Here is an 18,514-nt window from a genome sequence, read left to right on the forward strand (position 1 = left end):
TAAGGCTGTGCCTGACATTAGAAATGAGCAGAACCTGGGCTGTAGTTCCAGGTACCACCTTTTAAAACATTTTATTTATTTTTGTGTTTTATGTGCTTTTGGTCCTATTCTATAATTTCCTTTGTGTAGGGAACTCTTTATATGGAAACCCCACCCTATATATACCCCACCCTATCCCATATTCCACTTATTTGCTGATAGCCTTTGGGGTTCGAATGCTTTGTTGAAACAGAAAACAAAAGTCACTGTGCCTTCTACTCACATGTTAGACAGACCATGATTACGCGCACAGACAAATCTACCACCAACGCCCAACGCTCTGTCACTTGGGAGACAAAAAAGGGGACGATGATTTCTGCAGGGACGTAGAACTGCAGGGCATAGGTGAAAAAGATCCCGATGGAATAAAGCAGCTTGACAGACTGGTACAACCTACAGAAAAAAAAAAATGACTTGGTTTTCTTAGGAAGTTTCTTCAACCTAGTTTTGCCAAATTATTAACTTTGTAACTTTGAAGAAGTCATTTAAACTCTTTTAGGCATAAATGTCTTCGTCTATAGAATGAGGGAATTGGACTAGATGATCTCTAAGGTTCCTTCCAGTTCTAAATCTATGATACTATGAACCCAACAATGAATTCCTTAGAAATCTGTGCTGAGCAGGGCATAACAGATGCACACCTATGGCTCTCTAGCTCTTTATCTCACTTTATCTCACTGCCTTTCTCTCTCTTTTTTAATACCAGTTTTTCCTTCTGTATGTGTATGTATATATAAACATTTGTACATATATGCATGTGTGCATTACATATTCCTGTATATATTTATACATGTATACACATATATACAAGGGAATAATTGGTATTAAAAACACAAGAGAAACACACCTGCTACCTGAGGTGCTGAGATGGAGGATCTCTTGAAGCTGGGAGTTCTGAGCTGCAGAGTAGGTGTCTGTACCAAATTCAACATTAATATGATGAACCCCTTGAAAGTAAGAGTGGGGAACACCAGATTGCCTAATGAGGGGTGAATCAGCCCAGGACAAGAAACAGGGCAAGTCAAGGCTCCTGTGCCGATCAGAATGGTACTGGACCCCTGCATTGCCTCTGTACTTCCAGCTGGGCAAGACAGAAGGAGAAAGAGAAAGAGGGAGGGAAGTCAGAAGGAAAGAAGAAAGGAAGGAAGGAAAGCAGGCTGATCACACAAAATCAAGGGGTAAAGGCAGCTCATGGCATCACAAGATATTAGAGTTGGAAGGGACTTGATATCATCTAGGCCAACCCATTCATATCACAGAGGGTACAGGCACCAGCAAATTAATAAAGGGACTTGGGGAATGGAAGAAAAAGTTTTTTCTCAAGTTGATAGATAGTAGAAGCAACCAATTGCTTTATTGCTTCAAGTTTGAACATGAGAAACAATAAGCAAAGCAAATCAGTACAGACACCAGCTACCCTATTGTTATACGGCATCTGTGATATGTAACATTCTTTTTCTTAATTTCTCCTGACCTCTCCGCCCCTATTCCCAGACTCAGAACAGAGCTCTTCAGTGTACAAACACTGCTGATCAGCCAAAAAAGAACTAAAGGTTACTTTGTGCCTCAGGGCAATCAGCAGGTATAACCTCATTTTCTGCTAAAAACGTCTCCCAAAATAATCACATGCTCTTAAAACAGAACAATTGTGAGGTTGAACTTTGGGCCTAGTATTAATGCCATCTACCTTTTGAGAAAGCCTTTCAGTGTTTCCTAACATTAACAGATATTTCAAAAACTTCAGCAAAGTGAAACAGAAAAGGATCCAGTGACTTGCTGGGAATTTCTTAGCAAGATCCTGACTCAGAGGAGAATACTTCATTTTTCAACCCTAGCCTCCAGTCTCTTATGCAAGGAAGTGAGAAACCAGATGAAGGTCCATCATTACATTTTCTTTATACCTTTCTTCCCCAGTTTCTGGAATGGTTTTGAGTAAGAAAAGCTGGCTTAACTCTCCAAGTTCTTCTTCTCCCTGATCATCATCATCATCGCTATTTAAATAATAAATGGCTTGTCTCTTTTGCGGACACTCAGTGTATTCTCTAGAAGGGATTTAGTAAAAGATGATGACACAAACCAAAAAGGATAAATGAGAAAGCAAGGAGAGCCTGCCATCTATGTCACTGGAGGGAGAACTAAGAGGGGGAAATCACAGACCCACCATGGTTGTCAAAGTAAATAAACATTTATATAACATATATATAATAGCTTATATAACAACTCATTTTAACCTCACCACAAATCTGTGAGGTCGGCAATGCAGGGACGATGCAGCCCACTTTATGGTGAGGACAACAACAGTCGATGAAGATGAGTTGTCCGTAGTCACACTGCTTGTGACAAAACAAACTTCTAGTTTCAAGTCTAATGATCTTTCTACTACACCAGAAGCTTAGCAACCAAGGCCTCCAACATACCTGCTTCCTGGGAATTAGGAAATATGCAAGCAAAGAACCAAGTCCAGCATGCCACCTCACTGCCAGGAAGACACCTGCCTATTCATGACTTAGCCCTCACCCACATCAACCTTCTGCCCTAACCTCTTCTGAAAACACTCAAAACCACAGCCAATGAGTTTCTATTCTCCTTTATGATTTACACACCAGCAATTGGGCAGATTGAGAGTTATACTGGCTTGTATGGCTGCTCCAAACTGAAGGTAGCCCAGGCTCCCCAGGCTGATGTAGACAAGGGTAACGATGACCATCCCCCCATACAGAATGACTGGAAAATGCTGGGGCTCCTTCATTTTATTTTCCAGGGGAAGCACCTGAGGACAAGACAAAAATACACGTTAACATCAAAAAGAGGCAATATTTTAATCCTCAGTATTCTTGTTCCCTGAATATACCTGTGGCCTTAAAAATAGGTTGACTCACAGTCTGCTTTCTGTTCCCTGTGGAAAATATGAAAAGTGATCATCTTCATTCCTATAGGACAAAAATTATCTATACTATCCCTCTATGGAAAATGAGGAAAGAAATCCTCTCTATTTCTATAGCATAGAAATTATTCTTCTTCCTAATACCCTTTGCTCCAGTCACTAGCTCACTAAGCTTAACTTGGATTTTTTCCCCAAAGAACCAGATAGTACTAGCTGGAGATTCTTTAACTAGTTATTGATTCAAAGTCACTGCTCTATATACAGTAATATCCACAGAATACGACAGGGAGCTCGTTAAGTATGACAACTTTCAACCTTAGGGTCAGTTTTTTTCGACTATATATAGTAGGAGGGAGACAAAAGTCACAAGGGAAACCTTCACACTGATGAAACCGGGGGCAGTGGGGACCTAACAATATGGAAGCTGAGTTTCCAGATTTCTACTTGAATCCACTGGATCATGCTGCCTCCTTCATCACAATGGACACTACAATACTTGAGAGTCCTGGACTGAAAAATCAGAAGACTGGGGCAAGAATCTTGGGCCTTCCACTACTGAGCTATATGATCTGAGGCCAGTCACTTCTTCTCTGGGTCTCAGTTGCACCATCTGACAAATAGGGATGGACAGAAAAATATTTGCCCTGCTCTCTCCTTCACTAAGGCCAACTTTGATGTTGTATCACTGTGGAAGAGACCCTGGATGCTCAACGATCGGACAAGTTCCACAAAGCTCAAAAGGTAGCATTGCATGTCTGAGGTCTGAAGACAAGGAACACTGAAAGTGGAAAAGGCAGAAGGGGGTTGGCCGCTAGCTGATGGTTGCTTTGTCATCACAGCTGTCTCACACTGATGAAATCACAGATCTCTTGAAACACCACCCACCTCTCTCAAAGGGTTATTATAACAGAATACTTTGTAAAGTCAGCTGTTGTATAAAAATATGAGTTCTTAATAACAAAGGAACAGAACATCAGTTGACCTCTGTAAATAAATGTATTCAGGAAGAGGAAGCAACAAAAGGCAAGACTGCCAATTTTCACAAGGGGTCATCTATTAGATCTGGCTCAGTAAACAATGAAAGTCAACTCAAAGAAATTAATCTCAGTTCTAAGAGACAGTTTGATGGTATCAGAATACTCATTTTCCTCAAGTGCCTGAGGGCATAAAAGTGAGCAGGGCTGAGCACTGGGCTGGGATTCCTTCTTCAGGGTCTTCTCTTTGGGCATTAATCCCAGGCTTTTCAGCTTCGGCTTATCTCTTGCCCCAGCCTAGCAAACACTGGTTCTTCAACTTTCCTCTGTCATGGAATCCTTTGGCAATCTGGTAACGCTTTCTTATAACAATGTTTTCAAATAACTGAAGAAAATGCTCAATTTCGGTTAGAGGCTCGTGAAAAATAAAGATGTGATTCTGCCCTCTCTCCCCAAGCTGAGTTCACCAGATCCTCGGGGATAGGCGAATATGCTAAACTATCTCCATATTCTTTCACATATTGCTGTTAATTCAATATGTCATCTGACAGCAGTGTTCCTGCTTCTTACATCTTCTCAGTGACGTGATCACTGAGTGATCACTGAGCAGGAAAAGTCTTCTGTTTGATCAGCAGGACACTCAGCAGTCTGCTAACTGCAAAACTGAGAGGGTTTTTGTGGAAACATTCTAGGGCATTCCATGTAATGATCAGTTGAAGAAACTAAGCATGCTGAGCTTAGAGATGGGAAGACTGAAGTGGGAACACGATGATTTTCTTCAAATATCTGAAGATAGGGAAGAAGGATTACATTTGTCCTCCAAATGACTGTCATGACCAATATCAAGAGGACAATTTTTGGCCTTAACATAAGGAAAAACTTCTTAATAACTGATTTGTCCAAGAGAGAATGGGATACCCACAGAAACAGTGAGTACTCAATCAATTATCTAATCAAGCATTTACTGGGAGACTTAAAGCAAGAACTGGCTAAGCTCTTGTCAGGGATACAGATGCTCTAAAAGACGCAACTGTTTTACGGGCAGTGCAGCGAAACGTGTCAGGCTTGGAGTCAGGCAGACCAGAGCTCCAATGTGGCCTTAAGACACTGACTGGCTGTGTGACCCTAGGCAAATTGCTTAAGCAACTGTTTGCCTCAGTTTCCTCAATTGTAAAATGGGGATAATAATGACACTTACCTTACAGGCTTGTTGTGAAGTTCAAATGAGACAGTGTTTGTAAAAAGTGCTCAGCCCTGAACCTAGCACACAGTCAGTGTTACATAAATGCTTACTCCCTTCCCTCTTCTCTTCAGTATGAGTTGGACTAGATACCTTCTGAGATCCCTCCCAATTCCGTAATTTTATAATAACACTAATAATAGCTAACATTTATGAAGGGCTTGATCATTATTATCCCCATTTTTTTGTTGCTGTTTAGTTGTTTCAGTTGTGTCCGATTCTTTGTGACCCCATTTGGGGTTCTCCTGGTAATTATGCTGGACTGGTTTGCTATTTCCTTCTCCAACTCATTTTGCAGATGAGGAAAACTGAGGCAGGCAGAGGTCAAGTGACAGACCCAGGTCATGTAACTAGTAAGTATCTGAGGCTGAATTTGAACTCAGGTCTTCCTGACTCCAGACCTGATGCTCTATTCACTGCATAACCTAGTTGTCCCTAATGTTAGCTACTATTGTTATTTTCTCTGTATTTTAGATGGAATTCCTGCTCAGGTATGCACTGATCTAGATGATTAGAGCTCTGAAGATCCTTCTTCTAGCTTTGACATTTTATGATTCTACACCAAAATCTGAATGTGGTAGAAAAGAATGATAGAATGACTGCAGACTGAAGGTGTATTCAACAACAGAAATCTGGATTAATGGGAGAAAGCACATGAAAGCCCTACTCTTGAGGGGAAGGCGAGGCCACATCTCTTCAAGTCTGTTTCTCACGATCACATCCTGTAATCACACAGCAGCTCCCAACTGGACTTGACCTCCTTCCTACACTCTGCCAGTTGATCATTTCACACATGCCGGAGATACTTTTTTATAATGTCATAGTCCCTTAGTTCTTTTGTTGGTCAATCTATTTTTAAGACCAGACTGAGTTGTATAAAAGGAATTAGCTAAACTTTACCAAATATCTAAAGCGTAGGCACTCAGTAGGTACTGAATAAATGTATCCCAAAATTAACTGTTTAGAAGTTTATTAACTTATTTATGTACAGTGCTTTAAAATTTACAGTCTATGTTCAGATGATTAATTTTAATTGATCCCTGTAACAGGCCAGTGAGTTTAAAAAAAAAAAACAACCAGAATCATAACGTTCATTTTAGAGTTGAGGAAATGGGCCCAGAGAGGCTAAGCACCTTACTTGGGAATCACACAGCTAGTAGTGAATGATAGAATCAAGACAAACTCAGGTCTATACTTCTTAGTCTCTTACCACTCTGTTCATCAATACTTTCTGAAACAGTGGAGAGAACAACTGCCCCTGGAGTCAGAAGCACCTTAGTTCAAATCCAGTCTCAGACACTTACTAGCTATGTGACCCTGGATGACCCTGGGTAAGTCACTTAACCTTGATAACCTCCAAAAAACAAAACAAACAAAAAATACGAATACTATCCACAGAACCCCTGGCTATCTAGCTTTAAATACAATTCCTCTTCCAGTTTATTTAAATAAAAAATAGACAATAAAACAACTACCAAAGATTTTTTTAGTCCATAAAAACTGAAAGCTTTTTTCCCTTCTTATGCTCCCTTCACAAGCAGTAATTTTTTTCCAGCAGAGAAATCTGCATCTTCTTAAAAGGTGCTACTTATGTAAAGTTAAGAGCATCAGCTCTCTCCTCCTTGGGGAAGACTATGGAAACAGTAGGATTGGAAGCCATAGGGAAGCAGGGTTTATTTCCTTCCTTAAGAAGTCTGCAGTATTATTTTTTTCCTCAGTGTTGACACAGGAGATTTTTATAAATATTAGAGATCAAATAGATGGTAAAGAAGGTAAAACCTAAGTGTTACTAAATTAATATTCATTTTGTCTTCAAAGATAGGAGACTTAATAGATTCAATACTAGAGAAATGTCAACTGAGGAACAGATCTACCACAGGAGATCATTTCCAACAGGGATAGTCTTCAGCATGATTTGGCCTCGAGAACACTGAATTCCTCACTAAAAAAGTATCAATAGTGCCAGGGAACATTCAACTTTAATCCCAATTCAATCCTTACCACTCCAATGCCTTCAAAGGCAAATATGGCTGTACCAAAGAACAGGGGGTAGGTCTTCCAATTTGCTACCAAGGGCAGGTTTCTGGGGTCTGGGATTCCCTAAAAGAAACACAGATAGAGATGTCTTGATATTATAAAACAAGTTTTAAACAAAAGTGAGATTTTTTAGTAAACCCAGGATTTCTGAAGGGACAAAGCAGAACATCAAAACATACTTAAATAATATCAAAATTCTGATAAGACAGTTCCTGCTCTCATAGAGGTGCAGAATGAAACATGAATTTTCAGACATGGCCAATATGTTGATCTGTTTTGCTTGAGTATAATTATTTGTTACTATGTGGTGGTGGTGGTGGTGGTGGTGGAAGCACTGAGTGGTACTCAGTGGATAGCTGAAGGGATATTTTTTTTGCTTTTTTTTTTTTTTGGAGGGCAATTGGTGTTAAATGACTTGCCCAAAGTCACATGGCTAGTAAGTGTGTCAAATGTCTGAGGCCGAATTTGAACTCAGGTCCTCCTGACTCCAGGGCCAGTGCTCTATTTGCTGCGCCACCTAGCTGCCCCAGAGAAGTGATATTTTAAAAAAAGAAAGAAAAAAGAAAGGAAAGTCAGTGAAACATTTTAAAAATACACAGAAAAATGCATAAGGAGGCACAGACAAACAAGGCAATTTTGATACTATTAGGTTAAATTTAATTTACACTTTAAAACAAAATGAAAAATAAGTTGACTACTACAACATCTAAGTAGAAAGAATAACAAAAAACCCCAATTGAGTACTGTGTAACTATAATGACTAAGTTCCAGTGTGAAGAAGAGGAGAAAATGCATCTCCTTCCCTTCTTCGTAGAGTTGAGAGATGAGAGTGTCAACTATTGCATATTCTGTCAAGTTTGGTCAATGTGTTCATTTGTTTTGTTGAACTGCTTTTATTTCTCTTTCTTTTCTATACTTTATTAAAAAGGAATTTCACCTGAGCAGAGGAGAAAAGGAATATATTTGAAAATAAAGGTGATATAAAAACAAAACATGTCAAGAAAATGTTATGGAAAGAATGAGCTCACCAACCTAAAAGCTGGGAAGCCTAGACATTTAGGCCTCACTTTTGTACTCTGTCTCTAGGACGGGACCAGTCATGCAAAGAGAGCAGAATACAACAGATGAACAGTCTAAACATTGCATTATTGTCCATTAAATATTAAAAGAACCTGAGGATGACGTCCTATGTCTTATATAAATTCTCTTAAGTAGGCTATATGGAAGGACAGAGACAAGAACCTCACAGGATGTGAAGTCACAGTTAAGATGTTCACACCAATGAGATCATGGATCCACTGAAGTTTTAAACTGGGAGAACCTCATCATTCTGTAAAGCTAGAGTTCTTAACGTGGAGTCTGTTAACAATATTTTCATATTCTGATTTTTCAGAATAACTAGTTTCCTTTGTAATCATATATACATATATGTATATATGTATATGCATATATACTCATACACACATATATACATATATAGATACATACATATACATATATAGACTGATAGAGATAAATAAATAGATACAGATTTATTTGGTATTTTTTAAAAGACTGGGCCTTCCTATCTTGCCCAGGCTCTAAGTGGAAGAGCTACCCACAGGCCTGATTCCACTATTCACTGACATGGGAATTTTAAGCTGATGTTTTTATAACCTGGGTCAGACTGCCCTTCCTTAGGCAAAGGTTAGGGATGCCAGGGCATCCCAAATCTCCATACCCATCCCTCACTCCCAACTCTCAGGAACTCACGATATTAGTGTTGAACTTAGTACAGGCACCCAACTGGCATAGCCAATAGCAGCTCAAAATTCCCAAGTTTAAGAGATCTCCCAACCTCCACCTGCCAGGCAGCTGGGATTAGAGGCTAAGTCCAGCAATGTATTTTACTGAATGTATTTAAAAATATCATTCTGAAAAAAAGTCCATAGGTTTTACCAGTCTGCCAAAAGTGTCTAGGACATGAAAAAGGTTAAGATCCCCTGAGGTAAGGGAGAGTCACCAAGACTATCTAAAAAACAAAACTCAAAAACATAGAGCATGTCTAAAATACCAATAGAAAAATGCAAATTAAAACAACTCTGAAGTTTCACCTTATAAGACTGATAAAAAGGAAAATGACAAATACTGGAAAAGTTGTGGGAAAACAGGTACATTAATGCACTGCTTGTAGAACTATGAACTAGTAGAATCATTCTGGAAACCAATTCAGAACTTTGCCCAAAAAGCTATTAAACTGTGGTCCAGCAATACCACTGCTAGAGTTATACTACAAAGAGATCAAAGAAAAGGGAAAAGACCCATAGGTACAAAACTATGGAAGTTCTTTTTGTGGGAACAAAGAATTGGAAACTGAGGGGGTGCTCATCAATTGGGGAATGGATGAACAAGTTATGGTATAGAGTTGATAGAATACTACTGTACTCTAGAAAATGATGAAGGAAATTATTTCAGAGAAACCTGGGAAGACATATAACTAATACAGAGTCAAGTGAGCAGAACTAGGGAAGCAATTTATATAATAACAATATTATAAAGATAATCAACTTTGTTTTTTAATAGTATTTTATTTTGTCCCCAGTTACATATCAAGAAAATTTTTAGCATTCGTTTTTATAAGATTTTGAGTTCCAAATTTTTCTCCCTCCTCTGAAAATGGGGGGCAACTTGATATAGTCTGTACATGTGCTATCATGTAAAAATGTTTCCATATTAGTCATAGTCATGAAAGAAGAAACAGATCAAAAGGTGAAAAAAACCTTGAGAAAATAAAGTGAAAAAAAAAATATGCTTCGATCTGCATTCAGAGTCCATCAGTTCTTTATCTGGATACAGAGAGCATTTTCCTTCATGAGCCCTTTGTACTTATCTTCAATCACTGTGCTGCTGAGAAGAGCTGAGTCACACATAGTTGATCAAAAGACAATCATCATAATCATCTAATACTCTACTTATCACAATGACTATCATGTCAGAAGACTCACGATTACATGTTCCCTGCCTCCTGATAGAGAGATGATTAACTTAAAGTGCAGATGGAGACATAATTTTTTTGAATATGGCCCAACACAGAAATTTGTTTTATTTGACAAAACATGTTTGTATCAGGGATTTTGTTTTCCTTCCTTTCTCAATTGGGAGAGAGGAAAATGGCAAGGGAAGAAGGAAAGTGAAACAAAAAAGAAAAGATGGATCTCTATTTGAAAAAATAATTTAATTTTAAAAAATTAAATTTTTAAAAAATAAATTAATTTTAAAAATATTTAAACAAATAATTTTTTAAATCCAACAGCCTAAGAAAACAGTATTAGATGGAGGAGAGCTACTATAGGCAAAGTCTATATAATTCTGCCCTCACAATATCTTTATTATATCAATACCAATACATGAGAAATCAAACCCTGCCCTAACATCCCTAAACCCTGTTGTAATGTTGGTTAGCTAACTGCATATTTGTAATGTTCCTATGGCACTAAATTTCCTGTGCAATATCACTCTAACTAATGTGTTTTTGTGAAACCAGTTAAAAATGTTGAGTGGAGTATTCTTGATATATAATTAAGATGTCCTAATCACAGAATCACAGACTTTCCTGAGGGTACAACCAATGTATCCCCTAAGTAAGCAAGGATTCCTTCTCCAACATATCTGACCAATGGTTATCTTGCTTAAGACTTCCAGAGATTCATTCCTCCCTGAGGCAGCCCATTCTATTCTGGGGCAGTACTAACTGATGGAGTAAGTAACTACACTAGAGACTCACTATAACACTATCTTCTGAGCCTATATCATGAGACTATTTCAAAAGTGAGACTACCTTAAGATAAGCATTTTAGTATTTTAGGGTTCCAAGGCAGTTAATATATCTTCCTTATATAAAATTCTGCTTTAGAAAGGGGAAATATTAAGTTAGTATGAGTGGTCCAAAGGGTTATCAAAAGAACATGACTCTGCTCAAAGAATAATAGCTTATATTTTGATAGTAAAATATGATTTATAAAGCACTATCCTCCAAACAAGCCTGTGAGGGAGTGAAAAGAGAATTATCTTTATTGTACAGATTCAAACAACGAGACTTAGAGAAACTGTGGACACATGGCCTCTGAGTGACAGAGCAAAGACCTGAAATGATGTCTTTCTAATCTAATAACATGATATATCTCTGATTCTTTAAAAAAATTTTAAAAACATTTTTATTTAAAGTTTTGAGTTCCAAATTTTATCCCTTCTTCCCTCCCCTTTCCCCTTCCTAAGATGGTAAGCAATAAGATATAGGTTATAAATGTGCAATTATGTAGAACATTTCCAATATTAGTCATTTTGTACAAGAAAATGAAGAAAGAAATTGAAGAAAGTGAAAAACAGCATGCTTCAGTCTGTATTCAAACAATTATCAGTCCTTTCTTTGGAGGCAGATATTGTGCTTCATTAGTCCTTTGGGATTGTCTTGGATCCCTGTATCACTGAAAATGGCCAAGTCATTCACAGTTTTTCAATGAATGATACTGCTGTTACTGTGTACAACATTCTCCTGGTTCTGCTCACTTCACTATGCATCAGTTCATGTAAGTCTTTCTAGGTTTTTCTGAAATCATCCTGCTTGTCATTTCTTATAGCACAGTAATATTCTAGTATAATCATATACCACAGCTTCTTTAGCTATTCCCCAACTGATGGGCATCCCTTCAATTTCCAATTCTTAGCCACATGCAGAGTTTTATAATCCTTTGAGCACAGTTTCAAATTGCTCTCCAGAATAGCTGGATCAGTTCACAACTCTATCAACATCGATCACTGATTCTTAAGAATCTATCCAGGGGGTGGCTAGGTGGTGCAGTGAATAGAGCACTGGCCCTAGAGTTAGGAGGACCTGAGTTCAAATCTAGCCTCCGACCTTAGGCAAGTCACTTAACCCCAATTGCCCTGCCTTTCCCCTCCAAGAAAAAAAAAATCTATCCAAACTTGGGAAAGTAGTTTACAAGCCTCCTACATGAGGCTTTTCCTGGTCCTCCTGCCAGTTGCTGTGTCTCTTCTGCAAAATGACCTAGAATTTACCTTGTATGCCCTCTTTCTGTATGTGCATATGTACTGTATCTGCTAACAGAAACTAAGATTTTTTTACTGTAGAGATTGTATGATTTTTATCTTGAATCCTCAGTAATCCAGTGGAAAGTCTGGCATAGTAAGTACTTATAAATGCTTGATGATTGATTGCTACAAGCCCAGCAGTGGTGAGCCCTGTTATAGTCCAACCCTATATATGTGAGTTAGTTGCAAGTTCCCTGGAAAGGCTCAAAAAACGGCAACATAAAGTAAGGCTGGAAAGGTAGGTTGGAGTCTGATTGTGAAGGACCATAAATGCCAGTGTGAGGGCCACAAGGAGCCACAGAGAGTTGTTGAAGAATGACATGATCCAACATGTACACTGGGAAATGTATTTTAGCAGATCAGAGAAGGGGTGAGACTAGATGCAGGGAGATGGCTTAGAAGGCGATGATAATAATTAAACCATGGGCCTGATGCAGGGTGGTGTCTGTGAGGGTGGATGGATGCTGGACAGACTATGGAGGCAGAATTAACAAGACTGGATATGGGAAATAAGGAAGCAGTAAGAGTCAGAAATGCTTCTGATTACAAACCTCAGGTCCTTGGAGGAGGGTGGTAATTGCAATAGAATCAAGGGAGGGGGAATGGAGGAGCCTAGAAGAAAAAGCAGCTCCACGTTCAACATGTTGAGAATGAGGTACAAAAAAGACAGTGAGTCAGTGATGTGGGATTGGAGTTTTGGAAGGAGACTACAACTGAATTTCTAGATGTGGAAATCATCTGCACGCAGAAGATAACTGAATCTATGATAAGCAGGTCAGCAAGGCAGAGATTATCATTAGGCCAGGGTAGAGCCTTGAAGGACACACCCCTCCTCAGGGAGCTGGTGTTTCAGCAATGAAGACTGAGAAAGAGTGGTCAGATAGGTATGAAGAGAACCAGGGCAGAGAGGGGTCACAGAAGCCACTGCAGGGGAATACATCAACCCTTCCACATTGTGACTTTCTCCATCAAGGTTTCAATATATCATAGGGTGGCATAAGAAATTATTTTTTTTAATTTAATTTTTTTTTTTAAGCAATCAGGGTTAAGTAACTTACTCAAGGTTACACGGCCAGTTATTTCTGGGTGTGGTGCTAAGTATCTGAGCCCAGATTTGATCCCCAGGTCGTCCCAACACTGGAGCCAGTGCTCTTACTCGCTGAGCCACCTGGCCGCCCCTAAGCAATTGGGGTTAAGTAACTTGCTCAAGGTTACACGGCCAGGTGTTTCTGGGTGGGTGCTAAGTGTCTGAGCCTGGTTTCTATCCCCAGGTCATCCCAACACTGGAGCCAGTGCTCTCACTTGCTGTGCTACCTGGCTGCCCTGGCATAAGAAATTAAATGAGAATTTTTAGGGTGTTTTTCAGAAGCAGCAGATGACATGCAAAGGCCAGCAGATAACACCGAAAAAGTTTAGAAACTCAGAAATGCATAAAATATATGTATAGCATTGTATAACATCAATATATTTTATCTTTTAGTGCCATAATAATTTAGACTTCTTCTCTGGTATGATGGAGGGAGGGTCAAAAACTTTTATACAGGTTTTCCCGATTGCGGGGGTACTGCGCCCCTAGCCCTCAAGATGTGGAAGGGATATCTATACATCCGAAAGGAAGGACTATCATCATAATTAACACTTCTATAGCACGTAAAATACAGCCCTGTAAGTCAGGCAGTACAAATATCCCTGGTCCCATTTTACAGATGCAGAAGCTTAGATCAAACCTATCAGGTTACACAGCTAGTGAGTATCTGAGGCGGGTTTCAAATACAGGTTCTGGTGCTCTTTCCATTGTATCACGTGAACTCTTTTGTTTACTGGGAGTACCTGGCTGACTCTGGGTCTGAATCACATGCAAGAATTTTGTACTAATATAGACATGGAACATGTAAAAATGTAGAGGGAGAAGACAACTCCCTCTTCCTTTCCCTACCAATGTTGCTGTGTAGATGAGCTATCAATGAGTATCGAGTCAGTCAGCACAGTACACTAACCAAGTAAAAGTGGCAGGAAGACCAATCAGAGCCGACACTAATTAGTCTGATCCTGGCAGCTCAATCAACCAGAAACAGGGAATGCAGGCAGCCATCCTCTTCCTCACATTTCTCCCCCTTTGATTTAACACAGGAAAGTCCCAAGTAGCCATCTGAGGAAGTAAAATGCATACGGTCGCTCCAAAAATGCTGGTGCCCCAGTCATCACATGGCAGCTCAGTGTCTCTTTCGCAACACAGCAGCAAACAAATGGGAGACCGAGAGGAGCAAATGGAAAGGACTGCCGTCGAGATCTCCATGTGAAACATCTAAGGGAGGGGCCACAGGCCTGATCTGGACACGTACCTGGACGATGTACTGATAGATCATGATGAGGCTGACCATCATGCTGATGTTGGCCAGCATGGAGAAGATGGACAGGGCTCTGAGGTTTCGGACAAACACCAGCAGCACCAGGAAAGGCAGGAAGGAGAGCATGTAGAGCCGTGAGTCCATGGTGGGCGTCAGCACCACTGTCTCATTGTTCTGGCAGTTATTGGTTGTCATATTGGCTGCCTCCACCACCTCAAGTACAGGAGGAAAAAATAGGAAAATTCTTTAAAAATTCATCAAGTGAAATCCAGTCAGAAGAACTTCCCAAAAAGGTTCTGAGTTTGCAAAACAAAGCACTGAAAGAATATATGGAATTTCTAGGAGACAGTAACCTCCTTGAAGGAGCAATGTGTTATCTATCACTGCATTACTTCCAACCTAGCAGAGGGCCTTGCACACAACGGGTAATTAATAAGTGCCCACTGGACTAAATTGGAACCTTTGAAGAGCTTTGGGAATAACAAAGGCACCCTCTCCTAGGCATGGGCCTGAGACAGTCTTTCCTGGAGATCAGAGAACTGACTAGACCCGGAGATGTTCCTTCTGGCCCTAACATTTTAGAATATACATTTTCTCTCTAAAGATGTCCAAAGGATACTGGCCCCAAAGGGATGACAGTTATGTAAAAGGCTTAGCATTTAGTCTTCTTACTAGGAGTCCAAGTGCAGAAGGTCCACTTACTTCTCTTTCACCCTACCTGCTTAAAGTTGTCAGCCAGAAATACAAAATACACACAGCAAAAGCCCAGCTGGGTGACAATCAGGAAGAAGCTCACAATATGTCTATAGATGGGAGAGAATAAGAAGGTAATTCATTTTTTAAAATGAAGCATTTCAAAGGGAGAAAAAAAGCTTATCAACTTAAACCTTTTATTTACAAAACAGTATCAAATCAAGTCAACAAGCATTTATTAAGTCCTTAATATACGCTGAACACTAGGGATATGGAGAAAGGCAAAAACAGACCCTGCCCTCACATTCTAAAGGGGGAGACAACATGCAAACAACTACTTATACACAAGGTAAATTGGAGGTAATCTCCTAGGGAAGTGTAACAGCAATGTATTTCTGCTTAATGGGAAGTTCTTTCCCATCCATTAATAGAACCATGTGACCTGTTTAAGTCACATGAGTTTGAGTCACATGAAGCCTGTGGTAGGAGGAGCTTGCTGAATGGGTAGAGCAGAGCCCAGAGGAAATTAGTCAGAGAAGTTAGAACTGAGGGAGAGAGAGGAAGCAGGCAGCAAGCTGTGAGTGTTCATTTGTGAGAAAGCCCTAGCCGGGGGAAAGCTTGGGGATGGCGATGCCTCCTGAAGTGCTATTGTATATAGATTTCTCTGTTGCTATGATGGATTTGGCTTCCTAGTGTTTGAAGAAATGTTTTGGTTCTGTCTTCCATGTGGAGAGTCTGTTATATTTTGGGATTTAACATTATACTAACATATTCACAGCTGCCATACGCTGTGAATACCACAATGGCATTACAGGAAGACACCAACATGGAGAGAAAATGGGAAAGGCTTCTTGCAGAAGGTGGGATTTTAAGGAATTCTAGGACAGATGAGTAAAAAAGTACTTGTGGAATACATGGAAATGGGAGATAGATTGTTTTGTGAGAGGCCAGTTTGATTGGATTGCAGAGTACATGGAGGGAAAGAGGGTGAAAAGACTGAAAGAGTAAGAAAGGGCTGTGTTATGGAGGGTTTTAGAAGCCAGAAGATTTCATATTTGATCCTGGAGGTAATAGGGAGTCGCTGGAAATACTGAGTAGAAGATGAATGACATGGGCAGCTGTGCTATAGGGAGATTCTAAACATCAGATCAGTCTTCTTTCACAGATTACATAATGTTTGTAAGCTCTCGCCTTGTTCATTTTAAACTCCTATTATTTTTTTCTAGTTAAAAACAAAAATCTTTTTAAAAACTAAAGGAGAGGGGGCAGCCAGGTAGCACAGCGAGTAAGAGCACCGGCTCCAGTGTCAGGATGACCTGGGGATCGAATCCCGGGCTCAGACACTTAGCACCACACCCAGAAACACCTGGCCGTGTAAGCTTGAGCAAGTTACTTAACCCCAATTGCTTAGGGGTGGCCAGGTGGCTCAGTGAGTAAGAGCACCGGCTCCAGTGCCGGGATGACCTGGGGATCAAATCCAGGCTCAGATACTTAGCACCCACCCAGAAACACCTGGCTGTGTAACCTTGAGCAAGTTACTTAACCCCAATTGCTGGAAAAAAAAAAAAACTAAACTAAAGGAGAGTTATGTGTAGGGTAGTAGATATGGAAAGGGATGGGGGGAATCTACCCATATCTATAGTTAAAACTTGGTAAGAGAAGGGTAGTAGCAGTGACAAATTATTGGAGAGGGGGGGAAGGAGAGGGAGGTGAAGAGAACCTTTTGTAGTTTAGATTATATAAACTCTCCCTCTTCAAGATAAGACCCAAGCACAATACAAACCTTTCCTGATCCTCCAACTGTTAATATACTCCCTCCTAAACTACCTTGCATTTGACTATTTTGTCTTTATTCCTTTTATTCTGTATTACCTCATATGTACTTACTCTAAATGAAATGAAATGAAGATGAAAGATTTTTCTAAGTTAGAAGCGTCTCATGCTTTTGATTTGTCTCCCAGTGCAGCACAGCACCTGGCACACAGTAGGCGATTAATAAGAGCACCAGGGTAGAGCGAGGTCACAGCACCATATGCATACACACATAACTCAGAAGACATAATTCATATTAGATCAATATAGCAATAAAACTGTCAACAAGCAGTTATTAATTACCTTCCCCATAGGGAATGAGTCTGAAGCCAAGAGCTGGGACTAGCTTCTAGCGCGTACATCACTGTATCTCCATAGTCCACAAAGGGTTTGTGTAGCCTGTGCAGGAGAAAAAAAACCCAAGATAAGAAATGGTTTTGCCCAATTACAGGAACCTGTAAAATCAGAAGGATAATGGCACTGGCAAAGCAAAGACCTGGCAACTCTGGCACTGGATAGTGTGTACCAGGGTATCAGACTCTTAAAACCTGGACCAGCTGTAATGTGATAGTAACAGCGATCCAGACACCTCTTGAAAACCATCTAATGGGGCAGAGCCAAGATGGTGGAGTAAAAGCAGGAACTTGTCTGAGCTCCTGCTCCAACTACCTCCAATACCTGTAAAAAAAATGACTCTAAACAAACTTTAGAGCTACAGAACCCACAAAGTGACAGAGAGAAACAAATCTCCCACTGAAGGCAGCCCAGCAGGCCTACAGGAAGGGTCTATGGCACCGTGCTGGGAGCCGAGCAGAGTCCCACGTGAGGTACACAGGCCCTGACCACAGGTGGCCCAGACCATGGGCAGCCCTGACCAGCGGCACAGACCAGCTAGCACAGACTTCAGGAGAGTGAATCACCAGCAGCTGTGGCAGTTTCCAGACTTCTCAACCCATAAACGCCAAAGAGAAAGCAAAATGTTAGTGGGAATTCTGTTGGAACAGGGTGAGGGAAGAGCAGGGTCTGGCCCCTTACCCGAAGGCAAGAGGTGGTGGAGGCGATGGCAGCTGCCACGTGGCTGCCTCCAGAGCTCCTGGCCTGTAGACTGTAGGGGCACCAAGCGACCATTCAGAGGGTAATCGCTCTTGCTTTGACCTGTTTGAATCTGGGTCAGTCTTGGGTGGTGGTACTGGAGTGTGTGGCCAGTGTGCCAGAGCTTGTGGTGGTTGTGGAGAGAGTGCCCTCCTTATAGCTCAGACAACAGCTCTGACAACAACTGTGAAAACCCCAACGATTTGGGGGTACAGCTCTCTCCACTTTGGAAGCAGAGTTCTACCATGGCAAAGAGCTAAAAAGTCAAGTCATTGGCTGGCAAGATGAGCAAGCAGAAAAAAAAGAT

The 18,514-nt window shown here is 40.4% G+C and overlaps 1 protein-coding gene across 3 annotated transcripts in view; it reads right to left on the reverse strand.

Moving 5' to 3' along the window:
* The window catches only part of LOC138172753 (proton-coupled amino acid transporter 1-like), a 60,430-nt gene that overhangs the window by 21,497 nt on the left and 20,419 nt on the right, over positions 1-18,514 (reverse strand). For 2 of the 3 annotated variants that reach the window (XM_069102566.1, XM_069102567.1), the window contains exons 5-10: positions 17,419-17,514; positions 15,329-15,413; positions 14,605-14,823; positions 7,139-7,237; positions 2,643-2,809; positions 263-432 (exon numbers count right to left, since the gene is read on the reverse strand). In XM_069102566.1, coding sequence (XP_068958667.1) covers positions 263-432; positions 2,643-2,809; positions 7,139-7,237; positions 14,605-14,823; positions 15,329-15,413; positions 17,419-17,514 — 836 coding nt within the window. The remainder of the gene's footprint in view (positions 1-262; positions 433-2,642; positions 2,810-7,138; positions 7,238-14,604; positions 14,824-15,328; positions 15,414-17,418; positions 17,515-18,514) is intronic. The other variant, XM_069102568.1, reaches the window with a different exon arrangement.

The sequence above is a fragment of the Petaurus breviceps genome, unplaced genomic scaffold, assembly GCF_028583685.1.
Source record: "Petaurus breviceps papuanus isolate PSGF00001 unplaced genomic scaffold, PetGlider_PUasm1.0 551, whole genome shotgun sequence".
Classification (NCBI taxonomy): Eukaryota; Metazoa; Chordata; class Mammalia; order Diprotodontia; family Petauridae; genus Petaurus; species Petaurus breviceps.